General features: G+C 40.9%; 1 protein-coding gene across 1 annotated transcript in view; it reads right to left on the reverse strand.

Annotated features, from left to right (window-relative positions):
* Positions 1 to 14,237, reverse strand: part of cbx2 (chromobox homolog 2 (Drosophila Pc class)) — a 29,913-nt gene extending 15,676 nt beyond the window's left edge. Inside the window, exons 1-4 of the mRNA XM_080209593.1 lie at positions 14,153 to 14,237; positions 14,005 to 14,048; positions 5,773 to 5,838; positions 5,346 to 5,415 (exon numbers count right to left, since the gene is read on the reverse strand). Coding sequence (XP_080065719.1) covers positions 5,346 to 5,415; positions 5,773 to 5,838; positions 14,005 to 14,048; positions 14,153 to 14,224 — 252 coding nt within the window. The 5' untranslated portion in view covers positions 14,225 to 14,237. The remainder of the gene's footprint in view (positions 1 to 5,345; positions 5,416 to 5,772; positions 5,839 to 14,004; positions 14,049 to 14,152) is intronic.
* Between the last annotated feature and the right edge of the window lie 7,716 nt (positions 14,238 to 21,953).

The raw sequence follows: 21,953 nt of genomic DNA on the forward strand, positions 1-21,953 counted from the left end.
TGGATTACCTCCCACGTACCATTTTGGTGGTAGTGGAAGTGGAAGTGTTTGGAAGCCCATTAAAAGCATTCCAAGTTTATGAAGAAAATGGAAAGTTTGCTGAGGTGTTGGGAACATTCTGAAAGGCAAATGTAAAATGTTTTGACATCTTCAAATGTTACCACTGGTGTTGTATTATAACAAAGACATGTCTCTGATGTGGTTTCTTGTTTGATTACAAACAGAATAGGCACTTAAAAAAAGGATTAAAAACGTATTTTCCTCTTCGTTTATTTTGGTCCAGTTTCATGGCGAGTTGGAATTCAAGGTTGTCTTAGATTGAGATTTTGCGCGTGATCTTACCGGTTCACTGCATGGTAAGTCGCTAAGATTGCATGTGAGGCCAAAGCTCCGGTTCACACCTGGCCTCTCACACAATTATCCTGGTTCTGTTTTGCCAGTGAGATCAGCTTCATGCCTAGAAAGGACAAGAAGCCTATTTGCATGGGATTGAATGCATTTCAATCGCATTAGCGCATGCAGGATGGCATTTTCCAGCCTCCCAGAATCTTCTCCCTCCTCACACCGGTGAGAACCACTGATGGTCTCCACCTGCAGAGGCCAGTTGTCATGGACACATGGGTAGGGGGAGAAATCGGAAGCCACTGAAGCCCCCAGGTGGTTGGGCGCATGGCTGGACAGTGGCCACCTGACACCCTGGCACTGCTCAGTTGGGCACGTGTGGCAGGGGCAGTATGGCCTGAGTGGGAGTGAGACTATGATTTTGAACCAGTGACAGTGAAGTGAAGACACAGGGAAAATGTGAGGTGACATGGGGAGGGTATGATCGATCTGGTGAGGTATAGGCATGATGTGGAGATGCCAGTGTTGGACTGGGGTAAACAGTAAGAAGTCACACAACATCAGGTTAAACTCCAACAGGTTTATCTGGTAGCAAACGCCACTAATTTTCAGAGTGCTGCTCCTTCGTCAGGTGAGTGGAAACTTTAACCTGGTGTTCAGAGACTTCTTACGAGGTATAGCCAACTATGTTGGGAGCTATACTCCTGTTAGAGAACTGAGCTGAGGCTTCTAACCAGTCTGCCTCCACACTCATGAACTCTGAGTTCCCAGTGCATTTTGTGAGCTGCGACAATCAGCTTCCCTTGTACGACTACACACAGGTTCAAGTGTGTATTTAGTGAATTGCAAAATGTGCAGTTCAGGTCTCCCCCTCCGTACCCAGAGTTTATCTAAAAATTCAGCTCCAACTCTTGAATTTTGCTAGTAAACTTTAATCATTAGGCATCAAGTATCATCTAGAGAAGAGAGAGGAAAAACTGGGCAGAGGACTATGATCTGCCCAATTTTGCTACATTATAAATTATGTGAAATGGAAGGCAAAGTAAATAGGCTCTGTTACAGACCTCAAATCCTCCCCATCCAATTGTAGTCCCAAGTATTTTACCCAGGTCACGTTTTATGCAATGGCAGTAAGAAGGCCAGAATTTACTGTAACTGGCAGATGATACTGTTCATTACACTCGCCCTTGCAAGGTAAATTTTTGTGCATTTTTAAGGACAAGTTGCTGAAGGCCATTAAAATGGTGTGGCACCCTCTACAGGACATCTGGGACCTGTGTGAACAGGACAAGCAACTGTACATCTCCAAAACCAACCAGACTGAAAAATGATGAACAAACAGCACAAGAGTAAAACCCGGAAAGTGCAAGTTATAATAGTAAACTCAGATGTCAAATCAGAGAAAGGGAGGATAAAACGTGAATTGAGAGAGGAGAAAGAAACTTAATACAAAATCGCCATTTAAAAAGTTGAAAGAATGAGTCTCCGCAATTAAAGTTAATTTTCAAGAACAAGTCCTAACTTTTTGTGGCGAGTCTAGTCTGTACCTTGACCCAAGCACAGGAACAAAGAACAACACAGCACAGGAAACAGGCCCTTCGGCCCTACAAGCCCGCGCCGCCCATTTTAACACTTGGTGAGTGCCTTATTCCAATCCTTCTTCTACCTACGACTTTTGTCTACATCTCTTGGACTCCATAATAAAGGGGCGCAAATTTAGAGAATTATACGTGCGCCAGATTAAGGAAGATCCAATTTAGGGACAATTTATTAACGCCAATCAACCTAAAAGCACGTTTTTGGGGTGTGGGAGGAAACCGGAGAAAACCCACGCAAGCATGGGGAGAATGTGCAAACTCCCACAGACACCAATCCAAGTCAGAGATCCGACCCGGGTCCCTGTAACTGCACAGCAAACAGTGATAGTCACTGAGCTGTCGTGTTGCCCGTCAACTGGCCTAGTTAAGCGTACACTAACAACGTGAAGCACTAGGCAACTCTCAAAGCAACATCCAAGAGCAGCCCTTGCATGACCCACCGCGTGTATGACCCTTGTTGGCCAACAAGGCAGACCGAATCGCCTGTGGATGTAAAAAACAGACATCAATAAACATACAACAGCCTACACATTCACGGAAGATCCCCAGTAGCTCCAATGTAAGAGACAGGTGAGCCATAAAATATGTTGGATGGACCATAGGAATCTATTGATTTCCAGGAACGTCCTGAGGATCCTGATCCTTAACGAGAACATTCTTTTGTATCCCTCCATCTCTAGTCTGCTCATGTGCCCATCTAGGTAAGCCTTAAACAACTCTAGCGTGCCTGCCTCCACCACCCTACTTGGCAGTGCATTCCAGGCCCCCACAACCCTGTGTGAAAAACCTCCCTCTAACATCTGAATTATACCTCGCCCCTCTCACCTTAAGCCTGTGACCCCTCGTGATTTTCACATCCAACCTGGGAAAAAGTTTCCCACTGTTCACTCTATCTATACCCTTCATAATCTTATACACCTCTATTAAGTCTCCCGTCTTTCCAGGGAGAACAACCCCAATTTGCCCAATCTCTCCTCATAGCTAAGACCTTCCATACCAAGCAGCATCCTGGTAAACCTCCTCTGCACTCTCTCCAAGGTCTCCACGTCCTTCTGGTAGCATGGCAACCAGAACTGGATGCAGTACTCCAAATGTTGTCTAACCAATGTTCTATACAACTGTAACATTAGATGCCAGCTTTTATACCCTATACCCCTTCCTATGAAAGGCAAGCATACCATATGCCTTCTTCACCACCTTCTCCACCTGTACTGCCACCTTCAAGGACTTGTGAACTTGCACACCTTGGTCCCTCTGTGTTTCTATACTATTAATGGTCCTACCATTTATTGTATAATTCCCCCCTACATTATTCTTCCAAAATGCATCACGTCGCATTTATCTGGATTAAATTCCATCTGCCATTTCACCACCCAATTTACCGGCCTATATCCTACTGTATTGTCTGACACTGTTCATCACTATCAGCAAGTCCAGCCATCTTCGTGTCATCTGCAAACTTGCTGATCATACCAGTTACTCCCTCTTCCAAATCATTTATATATATCACAAATAGCAGAGGTCCCAGTACGGAGCCCTGCGGAACACCACTAGTCACAAACCTCCAGCTAGAAAAAGACCCTTCCACTGCTACCCTCTGTCTCCTGTTGCCAAGCCAGTTCTCAACCCATCTAGCCACTGGTTCTTGTATCCCATGAGCCATAACCTTTTTCACCAACCTGCCATGAGGAACCTCAGCTTGTGGTAAAATGGCACATCTTGAAGAGCAATTTCTGGAATTTTGCAATGTACCCAAGCATGTGCACTCACCAGAAGTTGTTTGACTTGTGCATAAGTAACAGTGAGCACCGTTGACCTTATTTTTTGAGCAGTAAATTCTGGCCCACCAATTGACCCATGTGTGTATACAAGCTTTTACCATTCAGCTAGTGCACGACTAAATTTTAAACAGAAATATATTTTCTTTTATGAAAACCGTTGTTGCGTTGGTATGTACAGCATGCAGTAACGAGGCTTATTTTGACAAATTTTCTCCACTGTGCAGCGTTGGAAGTTGAAACAAAATTGCTCGTGGAACATAGAGGGCAACATTTGGCTGAGTGCAGTCCTGTCAGTTCTTTAAGAGTTATTGAATTAGTCCCACTTCCCTGCAAACTCTTGCTTTACAAGTAAATATTAAACTCCCGATTGAATCTTCACCTACCACCCTTTCAGGCAGTACATTTCAGGTCAAAATATCTCATCTCCTCCGGTTCTTTTTGCAAATATCTTAAATCTGTCCCCTTTGGAGACTAATCTTCCTGCCTGTGAAAACAGTTTCTTCTCATTTACTCTATCAAAAGAACTCCATTTTGAACAACTCTATTAAGCTTAATCAGCTCTGCTCTAAAGGAGAGCAAGTTTAGCATCTCTAGTCTTTCGACATAACGGAAACTCCTTATCCCAAATATCATAGTGGTAAATTTCTTTGGCAACTCCAAGGCCTTGATATCTTTTCCAAATTGCACTGCCCAGAACTGGATATAGCACGCTCCACTTGAAGCCCAACTAGCAATTTCTAGAAGGCTTTGCAAAGCTTCCTTGGTTTAGAACTATAAATATAGTTCTAAACTATATTCCTCTATTTATAAGGGCAAGGATTCCATCTGCTGGTTTCAATAAAGATTTTTAAACTTATCCTGGCTACATTCAAACATTTATATATGTGAATCCCCAGTTCTCTCAGTTCCTGGACCACATTTAAAATTGAGTTATATTGTTTCTCTATTGTTCCCCCCAAAATGCATCACTTCACACTTCTCTCCAACGTGTCTGGTTATTTCACTACTAACGTAACAGAAATAAATCAACATGAACACTTCAAACACATCATGGGGTGCGTTATGGTCGATCAAGCAATTACAATGGAATTTGTTCTTTACATTACACATTAATAAAGTAATATCTGCACATCAAAAAGAGTTTTCAACTTATCCATTAGAAAACGGCACAAATTGAGTTATACTGTCTGCTAAGCACAAGAACTTGGTTTTTAGATAAATGAGTCATTGTTATTTTCCACATGAAATGACTCCATTGAAGCCCAAAGAGATGTGGCTGCTACCCGAACTAACATGCAACCAACAGGAGGTTCTAGTCATCTGAAATTAAAACTCTGGGGATATTGTCATTAAATATTTACATTACTCTTCACAAATCAGGATAGGATCTAAAATCGGTACTAGTTACTGTTGCATGCTATTTATCTGATTGTTTGTATGGTCATTTTTTTTATTAAAATAGATTATTTGATTTTACAATACTACTCCTCTGTGGCACTCCAGAAATACTTTTCTTGTAATGCTAATTTGGCTTGAGCTCATTTAAGCACCAGTGCTACTGAAAAAAAGGTACACTATTGACCATTAGCCTGACATGAAACAACAAAAGGAAAATCAATCATACCACATGTTTTCGTGGCCTGCCCCTGGGCCTCTTGCCTCGTTTCCGATTCTGCAGTTCTCTTTCTTGTTGGCTGCAACAAACAAAAAGTTTCCACCATCAATCCCAATGGAACCAAATATTCATGTGGCTCTTAATAACTCAAGCATGCTGCTCAAATGCACAATAAAAGAGGAAAAAAAAGTGCAAACAAATTCCCAATCTCAGTCGCAATGTTGAGGAGCGGGGAAACTAAAGGAAGAAAATGAAAATAAATCAAAAATTGGAAGGGGGAGTTGAGCTTTTGCGTTTCAAAGCATCTGAATCTGCTTCAGTATTGGTAGAGGGTACAGGTGACCTGCTCACCCTCTTGCCGTAGGTGCAGAACAAGAAACAGAGTAAAAGGAAGAAGAGGAGAAAAAAAAAACATGTAGTATTCAAAGATTCTTACCTCCTTTGAAAAGCTAGCAGGAGCCGCGGATCAAGGATATTTTCTTCAGGCTCCCAACTATTATGTCTATCAGAAAAACACAACATAACATCTTATTAACAAGGTAAAGCAAAATGTAGATGTTGTACTTTATTCTGTTGAGAAGCTGAACTAATCCTCACTAATTCCATGAATTTGATTACAGATTTGCTGATACTACTATTCTCCTTTTAAATATTCTCCTTTATATTTCAGTGTTATTAAGTGAATTATTTTTCAGTATAAACGTTTCATCTGTTTCATTATTGAATTGTTGCTATTTAGAGTCTACTCAATCTGATTCTTAAGTTTCAAAAATTAAGTGCTACAACTTTTACATGGCCCATTAATATAACAGTGTCCTACAAACATTTTACTGTAAACTAGGTTTTGTTAATCAAAACTTAACCAATACATCAAGGCCAACTAAGACTTCCAGGCACAAGAAAGCTATTATCAAAAATTAACAAATATAACTTCCACACAAAGCATTCAAATCGCAGGTCATAAAGTCATACAGTGCAGAAAAGGCCCTTCAGCTCATCAAGTCAGCACTAACAATAGCTACCACTAAAGGCAAGCTAACCCCATCTTCCTGCACTAGTCCCATATCAAGTGCTCATCCAAATTTAAAATAAACATTGTAAGGTTTCTGACCTCCACTACCACCCCAGGCAGTGCATTTTAGATTGCCACTATCCTCAGTGATTTATTTTCCCCCTCAAATCCCCTCTGATTCTCCTGCTCTTTAACCTAAAATGTTGCCCCCTTGTGATTGTTAATGATTTTTTAAATTTCTCATTCTAAGTGAATCATAATAAACTTATAAACTTAGCTTCTAATATTAGTGCAGAATCTAAAATAGCATTTGAGGAATTAGTCCATTTAAAAGTTTAACCTAACTGTTAAAAGAGCAAACAGAAAAAGGTTGCATGAATGTGGTTAACCTTTTGTCCCTATATATCACAAGAAGCAATTTTGTGGTAAAAATGTGTAATGTGGTAGAATATCCCCTGCATTTATGTTGCTTACTATCCATGTTAATCACTAGGACCAACACAAGGTGAAAGAATTCGAGCAGCAATGGAAGATCTGAACAGAAATTAGTGCAATCACAATTTACAATTTAAAAGAAAACATTCTTAGAATGTGAGTAAAAGCAGCATTTACTTCCACCCCTACATGCTTTGGAAAAAGTGCCTGTGAACTATCTTCCTTAACAGTTGCAGTCCCTGTGGCGAACAGCATTGTGGGGATTTACCTAGTGACAATAAAGAAACAGCAACACGTTTCAAGTCAAAATGGTGTGTGACTTGGAGGTGGTGGCATTCTGATACAGTGCTGCCCTTGTTCTTCTAGGTGGCACAGGCTGCCTTGTGTAGTGCCTTTAGCACGCAAAAACATCCCATAGCACTTCACAGAAGGGCAAAAACTGACTGCTAAACCAAACAGAAAGAGATTATGAAGGGAAGGTAGACTGAAAGATTGTTCAGAGAGCTTGGTTTTAAATGGAGTCTTATTGGAGAGAAGTGGAGAGGATGCCAGGGTGTGCGGCATGAGAGCTGTCGGCACAACCACCACCAGTAGGACCAAAAGGAGGGGGGGTTAAACTCGAAGCTGAGGTCAGAAGGATGGAGACTGTTGAAGGGGCTGTGGTACTATAAGGTTTGGAGAAGGTGGGACAAAGTTATGAGAAGATTTCCAGACAAGGATGATTTTAAATGTGGCATTGTAGAATTGGGAATGTACATAGACTCCCAGTAAGGGACTATCAGTACGGATGGGCAATGGGTATGTAATGATGGTGATGGCGGCGGCAGCGGCAGTGGTGGTGGGGGGAATCTATGATATGTGACCAGGGTTTTGGTGATATGAAGGAAGTTGGCTAGGAAGGTGTGGAATAGCCAAGTCTGGAAGTGACAAATTAAAGGAATGATGACAACACATGGGTGCAAAGATGGATGCTATGACTGTGAAGATTGCCTATTTGCACTATGTAAAGACTCTAATTAGAAGCTTGACTTGGGATTATGATAAGGAGGTTGTGAACATCAGTAGTCAGGCTTACAAAATTTGTGAAAGTTTAATTTTCTGGATATTTGCTTAATTCCAGATTCTGACCAAAAAAAACTTGAATGTACAAATAGTCCTAATTGTAAGTTAATTTTAAAACAATAACACATTTCACATTGAATGACATTCATTTCTCAGACTTAGAACCTATATGCTATTTCAACCGTTACAATGGTGACTACAGTTTAAAAGTACTTCACTGGCAGTAAAATGCTTTGTGACATCCCAAGGTTGTAAAAGGTGGGATGTAAATGCAAGACTTTCTTTCCTTCTATTGCAAAAAGAACACAAGATTGGAACGAAATTGGAAAATGTAGGAAGCTATGAATATGAAATATTAAAGATTAACCAACAACGACAAGAGGCAGATAAAATGGAAAGTAAAGGTGCCTCAATATGATTTACCATTTATATTGTAATGTTAAATCTATGAAATATAAATACAGGTTTACTGAGAAAGGACTTCTATTTACAATCGCTTTAAAATATCTGAAGAGAGAATGCAACATCAGTCTGCTGCCAGTTCATTCAAAAAACTGCAGGCACTAGGACCTGGGGGTCATTCGTTGCATCCATTACAATTGCCCAACTGAAACCTCTTTTTTCCCTGCAGAGCTGTACCAGCAACTATTTAGAGATGCGGTAAGCCAGACAGGCCTGATGAGGTGACTGTAATGTGTGTGGGGGAAATATTTGTTTTTCTTTCCTGCTTTGCTGGAATGGAATGAAAGGTGAAGAAGGAGGCTTCAGGAGCATGCAACAAAGTAACCTTCAGCACTGCACCAGTCTGGGTAAGGAAAAAAACAGCAGATTTAAGCTGAAACGAAGGTTGAGTGTAACAGAGTTAGGAAGCAGAAACAAGCATACTAACGAAATAGATTAGGAAATGAGGAAGCTAGCACAAGAAAAAGAGGAAGAACAACTAGAGTGAAGTAATAAGAAAAGAAAATAGACTAACGAATGGAAAGGTGAAAGATTTAAAAAGAAATGATAACTGAAAAAAAAATGCAGGTGCACTTATCTGTATTTCTCGACCCTCACGTCTTTTTTAAAAAAGATAATCGCACTGTGCACAGCTTACTTTCCCAGGTCTCAGCACTTATTCCCAGATAGGTACGAGGGGACAGGCTGAGGTGACCTGCCTATCAATTTTCTCCCGATGGCACAAGCGACATCGGAACTTGCTGTGAGGAGAATCACAAGCATACAAATGTATCGTATCACATGGAAATTCACCATTGTAAAGTTGTTTGTAGCACCTTCCTTTTCCCAAAGCACTCCACAGCCAATCAAATACTTATGCAGTGTTGTCACTGTTGACAAACACAACTCACTTTGCACACACGAGGTCTTATAAATAGCACGAGTAGATTTGTTTTGAAGGTACCGGCTGAGGGACAAAGCACTGGGTGGATTCTACTGTTCTTTTACAAAAAAAATCTGTAGGATCTTCTGGCATTCACTTTTACAAGCCTCTTGATTATGGTCTTATCCAAAAAAAAGAAAAACTCCTCTGAAAATTCAGTTGCTCACTTAAACCAAAAAAGCATGCATACAAGTCTGTTGTTCTGGCTCTTGATCACCTAAATCAAGTGGAATTTATTAGGCTTCAACACCTTTTCATGATGATATTCAGCTGACTCCATTAGGGACCAATATTCATAACTTCCCTCGATTACACTTTTCTGTATCTGGGAATCCATGACTTTGTGCTATCTACTCAAAGAAGACAACATTGCGTACGAGTTTCTGAAGCTTTTCAAACCAGCTCCCAGGAGCAAACTTGCAGTGGAGTTTACAGAATAACACTTGGTCTTGAAGGTAGTGGAACTGGCAAAGAGAAAGGGTGAAATAGAAACAATATGCTGGAAATGCTTAGCAGGTATGGCAGCATCTGTGGAGAAAGGAGCAGAGGCTGGGATTTTCCAGTCCTGCCCAAAGATATCAGACCTATGGCTGGTCCACCAAATTTTTCATCCCACCTGCAGTAATTCCCACCACAGGTGGGATAGGAAAATCCTGACCAGAGTTAATGTTTCAGGTTTTGACATTTCAGCGATCATAACCTGAAACATTAATGGTTTGAACTCACAGATGCTGACATATCAGCTGAGGATCTCTAGCAATTTCTGATTTTATTTCAGATTTCCAACATCTGCAGGATTTTGCTTTTAGAGCATAAGAACATAAGAAATAGGAGCAGGAGTAGGCCATCTAGCCCTTCGAGCCTGCCCCGCCATTCAATAAGATCATGGCTGATCTGAAGTGGATCAGTTCCACTTTCCTGCCTTCTCCCTATAACCCTTAATTCCCTTGTCTGCCAAAAACCTATCTACCCGTGACTTAAATATATTTAGCAAGGTAGCCTCCACCACCAACAGGCAGAGAATTCCAGAGATTCGCCACCCTTTGAGTGAAGAAGTTCCTCCTCAACTCCGTTCCAAACTGCCCCCCCCCCTTATCTTCAGGCTGTGCCCTCTAGTCCTGCTATCCTTTCTGAGCGGGAAGAATCTCTCTACCTGTACCCTATCCATCCCTTTCATTATCTTATACATCTCTATAAGATTCCCCCCCCATATCCTTCTAAACTCCAACGAGTACTGACCCAGTCTATTTAGTCTCTCTTCATAGTCCAACCCCCTCATCTCCGGTATCAGCCTAGTGAACCTCGTCTGCACTCCCTGAAGGTCAAAATATCCTTGCACAAGTGCGGCGACCAAAACTGCACACAGTACTCCAGCTGCAGCCTCACCAGTGCCCTGTACAGTTGCAGCAAGACCTCCCTGCTTTTATATTCTATCCCCCTCGCTATAAAGGCCAGCATTCCATTCGCCTTCTTGATCACCTGCTGCACCTGCAGACTGGGTTTTTGCAACTCATGCACAAGGACCCCCAGGTCCCTCTGCACCGTAGCATGCTGCAGCTTTTCGCCCTTTAAATAGTAATCCCTCCTACTATTATTTCTGCCAAAGTGGATAACCTCACACTTGCTAACATTGTACTCCATCTGCCAGGTCCTCGCCCACTCACTCAGCCTATCCAGATCCCTCTGCAGACTTTCCACACCCTCTGCACAATTTGCTTTTCCACTCATCTTTACGTCATCAGCAAATTTCGTTACCCTACACTCAGCCCCCTCCTCCAGATCATCTATATAAATGGTAAATAGCTGAGGCCCCAGCACCGATCCCTGGGGCACTCCACTAGTCACCAACCGCCAATCAGAATAGCAACCATTGATACCAAAGAAAAATACCAGAGAAAAATGGATGCAATTAGCTGCTAAAGGATCCGACAAATTTAGAGAACATGACTTGACTAAAAAAAGGAAAAATGCCCAGGAATAAAGGTAGGGTAATCAGACTCTTAGAACTCCAAAATCTGCTTTTGACTATTGACCTCCTGTGCTGCAAGTTCATATGATTTCAGGGTATGAATAACCTCGCCCTTGTAAATATAGCCCCATTTCGATATACCTTCATGCCTTTCATAGTGAGGACAGTCAACAGCCTGGTACACATCTTCCAGCAAGGAGCAAAAAGTGAAGAACTTGGTTTAAAATTCACAACTTCCCACAATAAGTATGTGGATTAACATAACCCCATGATTGTTCTCTCTCTTTCCTTGTAGCATCCCCATGGTCAAGTGTTGCTAATCATTGTTTATGCCATGAAATCATAATGGAACAAGTCAAGGCTCCTAGAATGACCTCAGCCTTTATGGGAACCCACACTATTGGTATTAATCTAAACCACATTCTGGCCAACTGCTGTCTTTTGTACTGCTCATTCAGACCAATTGGTGTACACTTTCTAATTAAAATACCTAACAATTTGTCAATTATTTTTCTCAAAAATCTTTGTACTTTCCCTAGAAGATTAAAAATCCAGTTTTGTCATAATCGGAAGTGTCTGTTCCGATGACAGGTCTAATGGGGACTTGGCAATACAAATATCTCTTTGACTTATCAGGCCCCAATTTGGCAGGGGGTCCTGACAATAAGACAATAAGTCAATAATAATGAGTCAATCCTTCTTCAATTCCATATATTTTTAAAACAGCCAAACCAAACACAATAGCAACCACATGCACAGCCTGAATGAAGGAAGCTCTGAACTGTGGTTTAACTGCCACATGCAAGTGTCAGATGTCCCAGTCACAGGAGCAGTTTTGAATTAAAAATACAATGCTTCTAACAAAGCATTAAGGCACGTGTGAATAGTAGCTGTTTGTTAATGCAGTCCATCCATGCTATTAAGGACATTATAACTGAGGAGCGCAAGGAACTAATTTCCTCTCTTTAAAAAATATACATTCAGAAAGCCATAGTAGCGGGTGGCACTTTTTTAAAAATTGTAGTGCACGGTTAATTAAAGTTTTTTTTGCACCACTGTTGCAATTTGTTTATACAAGTTCCTTTCACAATAAAGTAATCCTAAAATATTTGCAATTTGATTGGGGAAGAAAAAGTAGATGTTGCATTCTTGTACAATACTGAACAAATTAAAGGTCTACTAGGTTCTTGTCAACCAGTTCTAACCTCAAGATTACTAACAAGGTAATAGAAGGTATTGCAAATGTGACATTTAATTTTGTTTCAAGGCTTTTAAACAGTTGGACTGTAAGAAAAAATTTTCAAAAGAAAGGTACAGCTCCATAGCTTAGAAAGACTTTCCACAATGTGAGGTTTTAAGTGACTTTTCACACCAAAAAAAAACACACTATTGATTTGTTAAGCAGAAATAACTAAGTGTAACATAAATAAAGTGCCTTCAATGGTTTAGATTGGGAACTGATTTGAGCGGGAAAGGAATGCAAAAGGCCACAAAGGATTATGCACAGCTAGAAAAAGAGCAGAGAAAAACGTACTGCAAGGAATTGGAGATGAGGGGATAAAGTTTCTTGCAGACTGGTGAGTGACTTGTAGAAAGTAGCCCCAGGTTATTTGCCAAGTGGAATGTTTCAGTCAGGATTCCACGTCTGTTGCATCTTAAAAACTGAAGTCTTGTCCTTGCAACATATTTACTATGATTTGCACCAACTCTGAAACTAAGCTATTATTCTGGTTGGGTTAGATGGCTAAAAAAAAAGCATTCACACAAGCTCATAGAAAAACCTGAGCTCCTGTGCCTTTGATTCCACTTTCAACTCATTTTTTGTCAATAAAAACAGAGTAAGGATCATATCATGACTTTGCACTTGGTTTAATACAGAACAACGGATGCACTTTTGTAAGGGGGCTGGGTGCACAGATGGAGGAGTAAGTAAACTGTGGAACGGGAACAGCTTGTCATTGTGAACCACCTGATTGTATCAAAACAAACACAGATTAGAACACCATTTTCTGTGTCTTTTTTTTAAAAGTAATGACATCTAAAGAGATATAATCAATGCATTTTCAAAAACTACAATTTTAAAACAATTGTAGTAACTAAATGAAAGTAAATATTATGCTATTAAGATGCAACAAAACAGCATGATTATTTTTATATCCTAAACAAAATCTACTTCATTTGAACAATAATGAATATTCAGAAACTGTAAACCCATAATTCCTAAATTTTATAATCTAAAAGAATTACTATCTTCATTTCATAAATAGAATACAAACATCTTTCAGAATATATAAATACTATATTTTAAAGTGTTTAAAGGAAACACGCATGGAGAGATGAACAAAAATAAGTAACATGTTATAAAATAATAAAAGCATCTATACAAGTAAAGGTATTACCAATTAACAAAACGTGAAACCAAGTCAGAATTTAAGCAGCAAAACGAATTTTAGAAAGTTACAAAACCAAGTTTTAAATACCTTAGCAAAATATGGCAAAAGAAGAATGTGTTAGAGAAAAGTAACTCACTTAGAGGATTCCAGCTACACTAAAACAATAGACCAGACAAATCAACAATTAAAGATCAAAAGGTGGAAGGAGAACAAATAGGTGCAATTAGAGGGCTGTAAAACAAAATATAGGGGAAAAGAGCAGAGAATGTTTAGTTTTAAATGGAAGTGATGAGGAAAAATAAGATGCAGGGGGAAAAGGGGGAAACAAAGGAGGAAGCTCTGAGGCCAGCTCCTTGCTGGAGTTGGGAGCACGCTGCTGCTGTTGTTGTATTGTTAAACCTGATGCCACTCACTTGGAAGACCATCCTCTCCACTTCACCAAGTACTCCAGCTTCCCCTGCAGAGAAAAAAAAACAAATAAATCAGTCTGCCCACTCAGCCCCCGAATGAAACCCTGTGCAGCCGGGGTTTGCAAAACTGCATCTTTTACCCCAACCCAACCTTTCTCAGTCTTTTCCTGAGGATGCATTCCGCTGCGAAAACTTGCTCTCCCACAGCGCTCAGCTCCTCCATCCCCGCGCCGCTTCGCTCCACTCTGTGCCTCCCCCCGCCCCCCCTCTCCCTGCCGTCACTCCGGCCTCGCGGTGGTGACGTCACCCACACCGCCAACTGACCAATCGGCTTGCGCCTGGCCTGACCGTTGCTAGGCACGGGTCAGCGGTTGCCAAGTGAATAGAGAACGTTGAGTAGCGAGTCGTCGGATTAACCCCCTCGGCGCCGCAAGCTCTGCCATCAAGTCAGAAGGCAGCAGACAAAGGATCAAAAATCACCCCAAACTCTACAGCACAACTTCTCAAACAAATAGTTAGGGTCGCTTTAAGGACTGGGGGGCAAGCCCTTCTTTAGTGGCACTGCGTATAAAATGCAGCCAAGTGTTTCAATGTGGCTGGTTCTCTTAAAGACATTTAACTTATTCAACTTGAGCCAAACGAACAAAAACATCGCTTAACAATGACAGCCCGGTCAAATCGCTCTCACTCTTTGCTTCAGTTAAAATCAAATTTAGTCATTCTTTTATTATGTTCTTTGAATAAGCATGCTCAATCGTGTTAAAATTTTGGGTTTTAATAATAAAGTTTGATTCTGTTTTCTCCCCCTTTTAAAAATACAGTAAGTAGCGTTTTAAACCGTTTTGCTAACTACGGTGAGAAGTTTCTCAAGTCACTGGGTTAAATAATAGTATATTTGTTACTGTCGAAGTTTACCCAACATAATCGTCAAACGGTTACAACTGAGAACAAGCACAGTTAGAACAAAGACATTCGGATATTGCGCTGCCACTTTGTAGCAGGTGGTCGATTTCTTTCATTGGCTAGATTAATTGGTAAAGTTGGTCGTAAGTTTATTTTGTTCGCACATCAAGGGATCCCAAAAAGAAATGATTCTTCAAAAACGTCTATCAGTTTCCCGACCAAGGAAATAAACCTTTACTGTTTATTCACCTAGTGTGCCACCCAGTCCACACCGACTTACGGTGACAGTCTATTGACATTCATTGCTAGGGACAGTGCATGTTGTAACTTGCTTCCACATGAATGCCACAGGTGCTTTTCAGGAATCAAAAAGGGTTATATCGAGAATGAGATATTTTTGACAATGCTTTCATTTTCTGCACAATTATATAATAACAGAAGGCAATCTAAATTAAAGTTAATTTTATCCGATTATGCATTGCTGGTTGTGTGTATTTATAACATATGTGGCTCTTGCGCATTACAAAGGGAATGATGCATTGTTAGAAACGCTGTCTTGTGGATGATACATTAAACAAATTACTTCCTTTCACCTCCCCAAGATGGCTTGCACCCACACTCTCAAACCTTTTGCCAGTGAAATTTTTAAGCTAGCTTTTGTCAAATCAGAGCTTAACAACTCCAGTAAGTAGTCTCACAACACCAGGTTAGAGTTGAACAGGTTTATTTGGTAGCAGCAGCTTTTGGAGTGTTGCCCCTTCATCAAGTGAGTGCAGGATTTGTTTCACTAACAGGGCATATATAGACACAAACTCAATTACAAGATAATGGTTGGAATGCGAGTCTTTACAGGTACTGACAATGCAAGTGGAGAGAGGGTTAAGCACAAGTTAAAGACGTGTGAATTGTCTCAAGCCAAGACAGTTAGTGAGGTTTTGCAAGCCCAGCAAGGCATGGGGGCTACAGATAGTGTGTCATGAACCCAAAATTCCGATTGAGGTTGTCCTCATGTGTGCGGAACTTGAGTATCAGCTTCTGCTTGGTGATTCTGCGTTGTGTGTCTTAAGGCTGCCTTGGAGAATGCTTACCTGAAGATCAGAGGCTGAATGCCTTTGTCTGCTGAAATGTTCCCCGACAGGAAGGCAACACTCCTGCCTGGTGATTGTCGAGCGGTGTCCATTCATCTGTTGTTGTAGCATTTGCATAGTCTTACCAATGTACAATGCCTTGGGACATCCTTTCCTGCAGCATATCAGGTAGACAACGTTGGCCAAGTCACAAGAGTATGTACCGTGTACCTGGTGGATGGTGTTCTCACCTGAGATGATGGCATCCATGTCGATGATCCGGCATGTCTTGCAGAGGTTGCTGTGGCAGGGTTGTGTGGTGTCGTGGCCACTGTTCTCCTGAAGGCTGGGTAGTTTGCTGTGTACAATGGTCTGTTTGAGCTTGTGCGGTTATTTGAAGGCAAGTAGTGGGGGTGTGGGGATGGCTTTGGTGAGATGTTTGTCTTCATTGATGACATGTTGAAGGCTCTGGAGAAGATGTTATAGCTTCTCCGCTCCGGGGAAGTACTAGACGATGAAGGGTACTCTGTCTGTCATGTCGCATTTTTGCCTTCTGAGGAGGTCGGTGCGGTTTTTCACTGTGGTGCATCAGAACTGTCGATCGATGAGTTGAGTGCCATATCCTGTTCTTACAAGGGTGTCTTTCAGCGTCTGTAGGTGCCAATCTACTCAGGTTAATCACTCCAATGTTCTCCATACTGTTCTTTTATCCTTCTTTAATTTCAATTTATTCAAATCTATGATGCACATATTCTCTCTTGAAATAAATCATGCTTGCCAATCAATTGCCTCCACCTTGGCCTTTGTCTCTGATCCACTTTTGTCATTGCATTAACATTTTTTTAATCCTTCTCTTTAGCAGATTGCATTTCTTCCTTAATGCCTCATTCATCGAAAACTCCAGGATTCTGATACAGAGATGCAAACATCACACAGATTATTACAGCAGGATGCAAACACTAAAGAGTAGTTTTAATGGGGGACTTTAATTACCCAAATGTAGACTGGAACAATGGTAGTGTAAGAGTTGGAGAGGGGCAAAAGTTCCTAGATTGTGCTGAGGAAAGTTTTCTGCATGAGAATGTGTCCAGTTCAACAACAAATATTGCACTGTTAGACCTGATTCTTGGAAATGAGGTGGGCCAAGTAAATCAAATGTCAGTAGGAGGAACATCTAGGAGACAGCAATTATTGTATTGTAACATTTAGGATGATGATAGAAAAGGAAAATTGGCATTGCAGAGTAAAACTAATTAACTGGGGGAGCGCTGACTTCAATGGGGCAAGAAGAGAACTGGGCCAATTAGACTGGAAAGAAAGGTTAGTAGGAGAAACTGTAAATGAACAATGGGCTAACTTAAAAGTAGAAAGGGTCCAGACACAGTAAAGATTTATTCCCTTAAAAGGGAAATGGAGGGCAAACAAATTCGGAGTTTTCTGGATGAAAAAGGAGATAGAAATTAAAGACAGGGAAGAAATAATGTACTTATGACAGGTGTAATGTAGAAAATACCAAAAGTTGACCAAAAGGAACAAAAGGTTCAGAGAAGAAGTGAAAAATTACATTAGAGGAGCAAAGAAGAATTATGAGAAAAGTCTGGCAGCCAACACAAAGCAGAATGCCAAGGTCTTATTTAGGTATATAAATAGTAAAAGGGCAATAAAAAGAGGAAAAGAGCCAATTAGGGACCTAAAAGGGAATTTACACATGGAAGCAGAGGCATGACTGAGGTATTAAATGAGTACTTTGCATCTGTCAAGGAGGTAGATGCTAACCAGGACAAGGTAACAAATGAGGAAATTCTGTCCCTAGAAATATTCAAAATTGACAAGGAGGAAGTGTTGAATAGACTATTGATAGTGAAAGTTCACAAGGTACCAGAACCAAATGAGATTCATCCAAGGATATTGAAGGAAGTGAGATTGGAAATTGTAGGGGCGCTGGCCATAATCTTCCAGTCTTCTCTAGACTTAGGGAGGGTGCCAGAGGGTTGGAGAAATGCAGATGTTATGCCCTTATTCAAAATTGTTGCAATTACAGGCCAGTTAGCCAATGTCAATGGTGGGCAAGCTTCTAAAACAGTTATTCAGGATAAAATTCGTAGTCACGTGGAAAAATTTGGGTTGATTAGAAAGAGCCAGCACAGATTTCTAAAGGGAGTTTAATTAATCCACTGATCTTTTTGAGAAGGTAACAGAATGGGTTGTTTTGGGTAATGCTGTTGATGTGGTGTACATGGAATTTCAGAAGTTATTCTATATAGTTCCACACAACAGACTTCTGAGAAACATTATATCATGGAGTAAAAGAGACAGTAGCAGTGTGGATACAAAATTGGCTGAATAATAAGAAGCAGACAGCAATGGTTGAAGGATATTTTTAGGGCGGGAGGAAAGTTTGCAGTGGTGTTCTCCAGGGGTCGTAATTGGGACCTTTGCTTTTCCTGATATATTAACAATCTAGATTTTGGTGTGCAGGGAACAACTTCAAAGTTTGCAGATAACACAAAATTTGGAAGTGTTGTAAACTGTGAAGAGGACAGTCTAAAACTTTAAGAAGACATGGATGAGTTGGTGGAGTGCACAGATAGGTGGGAGATGAAGTTCAATGCAGAAATGTGTGAGATTATGCGTTTTGGTAGGAAGAACATGAAAAGACAATATATTTGATTTGATTTATTATTGTCACATGGGGGCTGTGTTCTCCGCCCCCTACTATATTCCTTATACATCTATGACTGTGTGAGCAAATTCCCCTCCAATTCGATTTTCAAGTTTGCTGATGACACCACCATAGTATGTTGGATCTCAAACAATGACGAGACAGAGAACAGGAATGAGATAGAGAATCTGGTGAACTGGTGCAGCAACAATAATCTCTCCCTCAATGTCAACAAAACAAAAGAGATTGTCATCGACTTCAGGAAGCATAAAGGAGAACATGCCCCATCTCAATCAATGGGGATGAAGTAGAAAACGTTGAAAGTTTCAGGTTTTTAGGTGTTCAGATCACCAACAACCTGCCCTGGTCCCCCCAATGCCAACATTATAGATACGAAAGTCCACCAATGCCTCTACTTTCTCAGAAGACTGAGGAAATTTGGCATGTCAGCTATGACTCTCACCAACTTTTACAGATGCACTATAGAAAGCATTCTTTCTGGTTGTATCACAGCTTGGTATGGCTCCTGCTCTGCCCAAGACTGCAAGGAACTACAAAAGATTGTGAATGTAGCCGAATCCATCATGCAAACCAGCCTCCCATCCATCAACTCTGTCTATACTTCCCACTGCCTTGACAAAGCAGCTAGCATAATTAAGGACCCCATGCACCCCGGACATTCTCTCTTCCACCATCTTCCTTCGGGAAAAAGATACAAAAGTCTGAGGTCACGTACCAATGGACTCAGGAACAGCTTCTTCCCTGCTGCTGTCAGACTTTTGAATGGACTTATCTTGCATTAAGTTGATCTTTCTCTGCAACCTAGCTATGACTATCACACTACATTCTACACTCTCTTGTTTCCTTCCCTATGAATGGTATGTTATGTCTGTATAGTGCGCAAGAAACAATACTTTTCACTATATGTTTATAAATGTGACAATAATAAATCAAATCAAATCAAATGTATTAGTATACAATGAAAAGTATTGTTTCTTGTGTGCTATATGGACAAAGCATACCGTTCATAGGGAAGGGAACGAAAGAGTGCAGAATGTAGTGTTACAATCATAGCTAGGATGTAGAGAAAGATCAACTTAATACAAGGTTCAAAAGTCTGATGGCAGCAGGGAAGAAACTGTTTTTGAGTTGGTTGGTACATGATTTCAGACGTTTGTATCTTTTTCCTAATGGAAGAAGTTGGGAGAGATTATGTCCCGGGTGCATGGGATCTTTGATTATGCTGGCTGCTTTTCTGAGACAGCGGGAAGCATAGACAGTGTCAATGGATGGGAGGAATAAATAAAATAAGGGGTAAAATTCTTAAGCACCTGCCGGAGCAGAAGGTCCTGGGTGCATAGATTATTGAAGGTGGCAGGAGAGGTGGAGAAGGCAAAGAATACAATACCTTGGGCTTTATTAATACGGCATAGAGAAGTGAGTACAGTTCTGGACACCATGCTATAGGAATGATGGGAGTGCGCTAGAGAGAATGCAGAAGATGTTTACAAGAATAGTTCCAGGGATGAGAAACTTCAGTTATGAAGATAGTTTGGAGAGGTTGGGACTGTTTTCCTTGGAGAGAAGAAAGCTAACAGGAAATTTGACAGAGATGTTCAAGATCATCAAGGACTGTTGAGAGTAATTAGGGAGAAACTGTTCCTGCTCATAAAAGGTCAAGAATGAGAGGTTACAGGTTTAAAGTGATTAACAAAAAAACAAATATGTTGTGAGAAAAACAATTTTCACACAATGAGTGGTTCAAGTCTGGAATGTACTGCCTGGAAGTGTGAAAAGGAAGGTTAATTTGAAGCATTCAAGAGATAATTAGATGATTATTTGAATAGGACCAATGTACAGGAAAAAGGCATTAAGCCATGGTGCGTGTTTGGAGAGCTGGCACAGACACAATGGACCAAATGACCATTAAAATTCTATGATTCTGTATATCTTGCTGTTGTTGGTTGTTGACCCTTTAGTCACGATGCACATATGCTGTAGAACTGCCTTGCTAAACATTTCCGTTTCTCCATTTCTCAAGTTTGGAAAACCTCCTCAAGCCCATTTCTTCAAATGAGCTTTTGGTCTCTCCTTCCAGTACTTCCCTTTCTGGCTCAGCACCTTTTGGTTTCATCTATTTGTGATGTGTATATTTTTCATACAGACAGCCACAGATATTATGGAAATTCAGATTGCTTTGTTGTAACCCTAATGGACTGCTACAGGCTTCAGGCCTTTCCATTGCTTTGGTCGCTGCAGGGTCATTTTTTAGTGGCAAAAGCGATTGTTATTTTTGCACAGAATTGCTGCTGATGAAAGTTCCACACAGGGTTCTACTTCAGCCAGAGGCGGGAAGGGGATCTCCTCACGGTGCTCACTAATCTGTATTTGTATATAAGTATGGGGATTTGAGGATTGGGATTACATCAGTTTTGGTTATTATTGCTGTTTTCCAAGCAAGTCAGAGACAGACATAATTGCAACTTGGGAATTTTTTAAAATTCATTTGTGGGACATGGGTGTTGCTGGCTGGCCAGCATTTATTGCCCATCCCAGGTTGCCCAAGTGCAGTTGAGAGTCAATCACATTGCTGTGGTTTTGGAGTCGCATGTAGGCTAGGTAAGGATGGCAGATTTCCTTCCTTCAGGAACATTATCATTTATTTATTAGCGTCACAAGTAGGCTTACAATGCAATGAAGTTACTGTGAAAATCCCTAGTTTGCCACACTCCAGCACCTGTTCGGGTACACTGAGCAAAGATTTAGCATGGACAATGCACCTAACCTGCATGTCTTTCAGACTGTGGGAGGAAACCAGAGCACCCAGAGAAAACCCACGCAGACGCAGGAATAATGTGCAGACTCCACACAGACAGTGACCCAAGCCAAGAATTGAACCTGGGTCCCTTGCACTGTGAAGTAACCACTGTACCACCAAGCTGCTCAAATTTTGAACCAGAGGGTTTTTCTGTGACAATCGACAATGGTTTCGTGGTCATCAGTAGATTCTTAATTCCACATTTTTTTTATTGAATTCAAATTCTATCATCTGCCATGCTGGGATTTGGACCAGCGTCCCCAGAACATTAGCTGGGTTTCTGGATGAATAGTCTAGCGATAATACCATTAGGCTATTGCCTAAATACCCTGGAGCAATGAGAGCTTTCATGGTAATGAGAAAGTCTTCTGCAATCTGCGTAAGTGGAGTCTTCAATGCAGGTGGCAGTAATAATGTAACATGCTCAATAGCAGATTGCAATGATGAAAACCAATGTTGCATGACATGACTCACATGGGAGATTGCAAGGCACACCGGGTTA

This window comes from Carcharhinus amblyrhynchos, chromosome 21 (assembly GCF_965287045.1).
Source record: "Carcharhinus amblyrhynchos chromosome 21, sCarAmb.v2.hapA, whole genome shotgun sequence".
Classification (NCBI taxonomy): domain Eukaryota; kingdom Metazoa; phylum Chordata; class Chondrichthyes; order Carcharhiniformes; family Carcharhinidae; genus Carcharhinus; species Carcharhinus amblyrhynchos.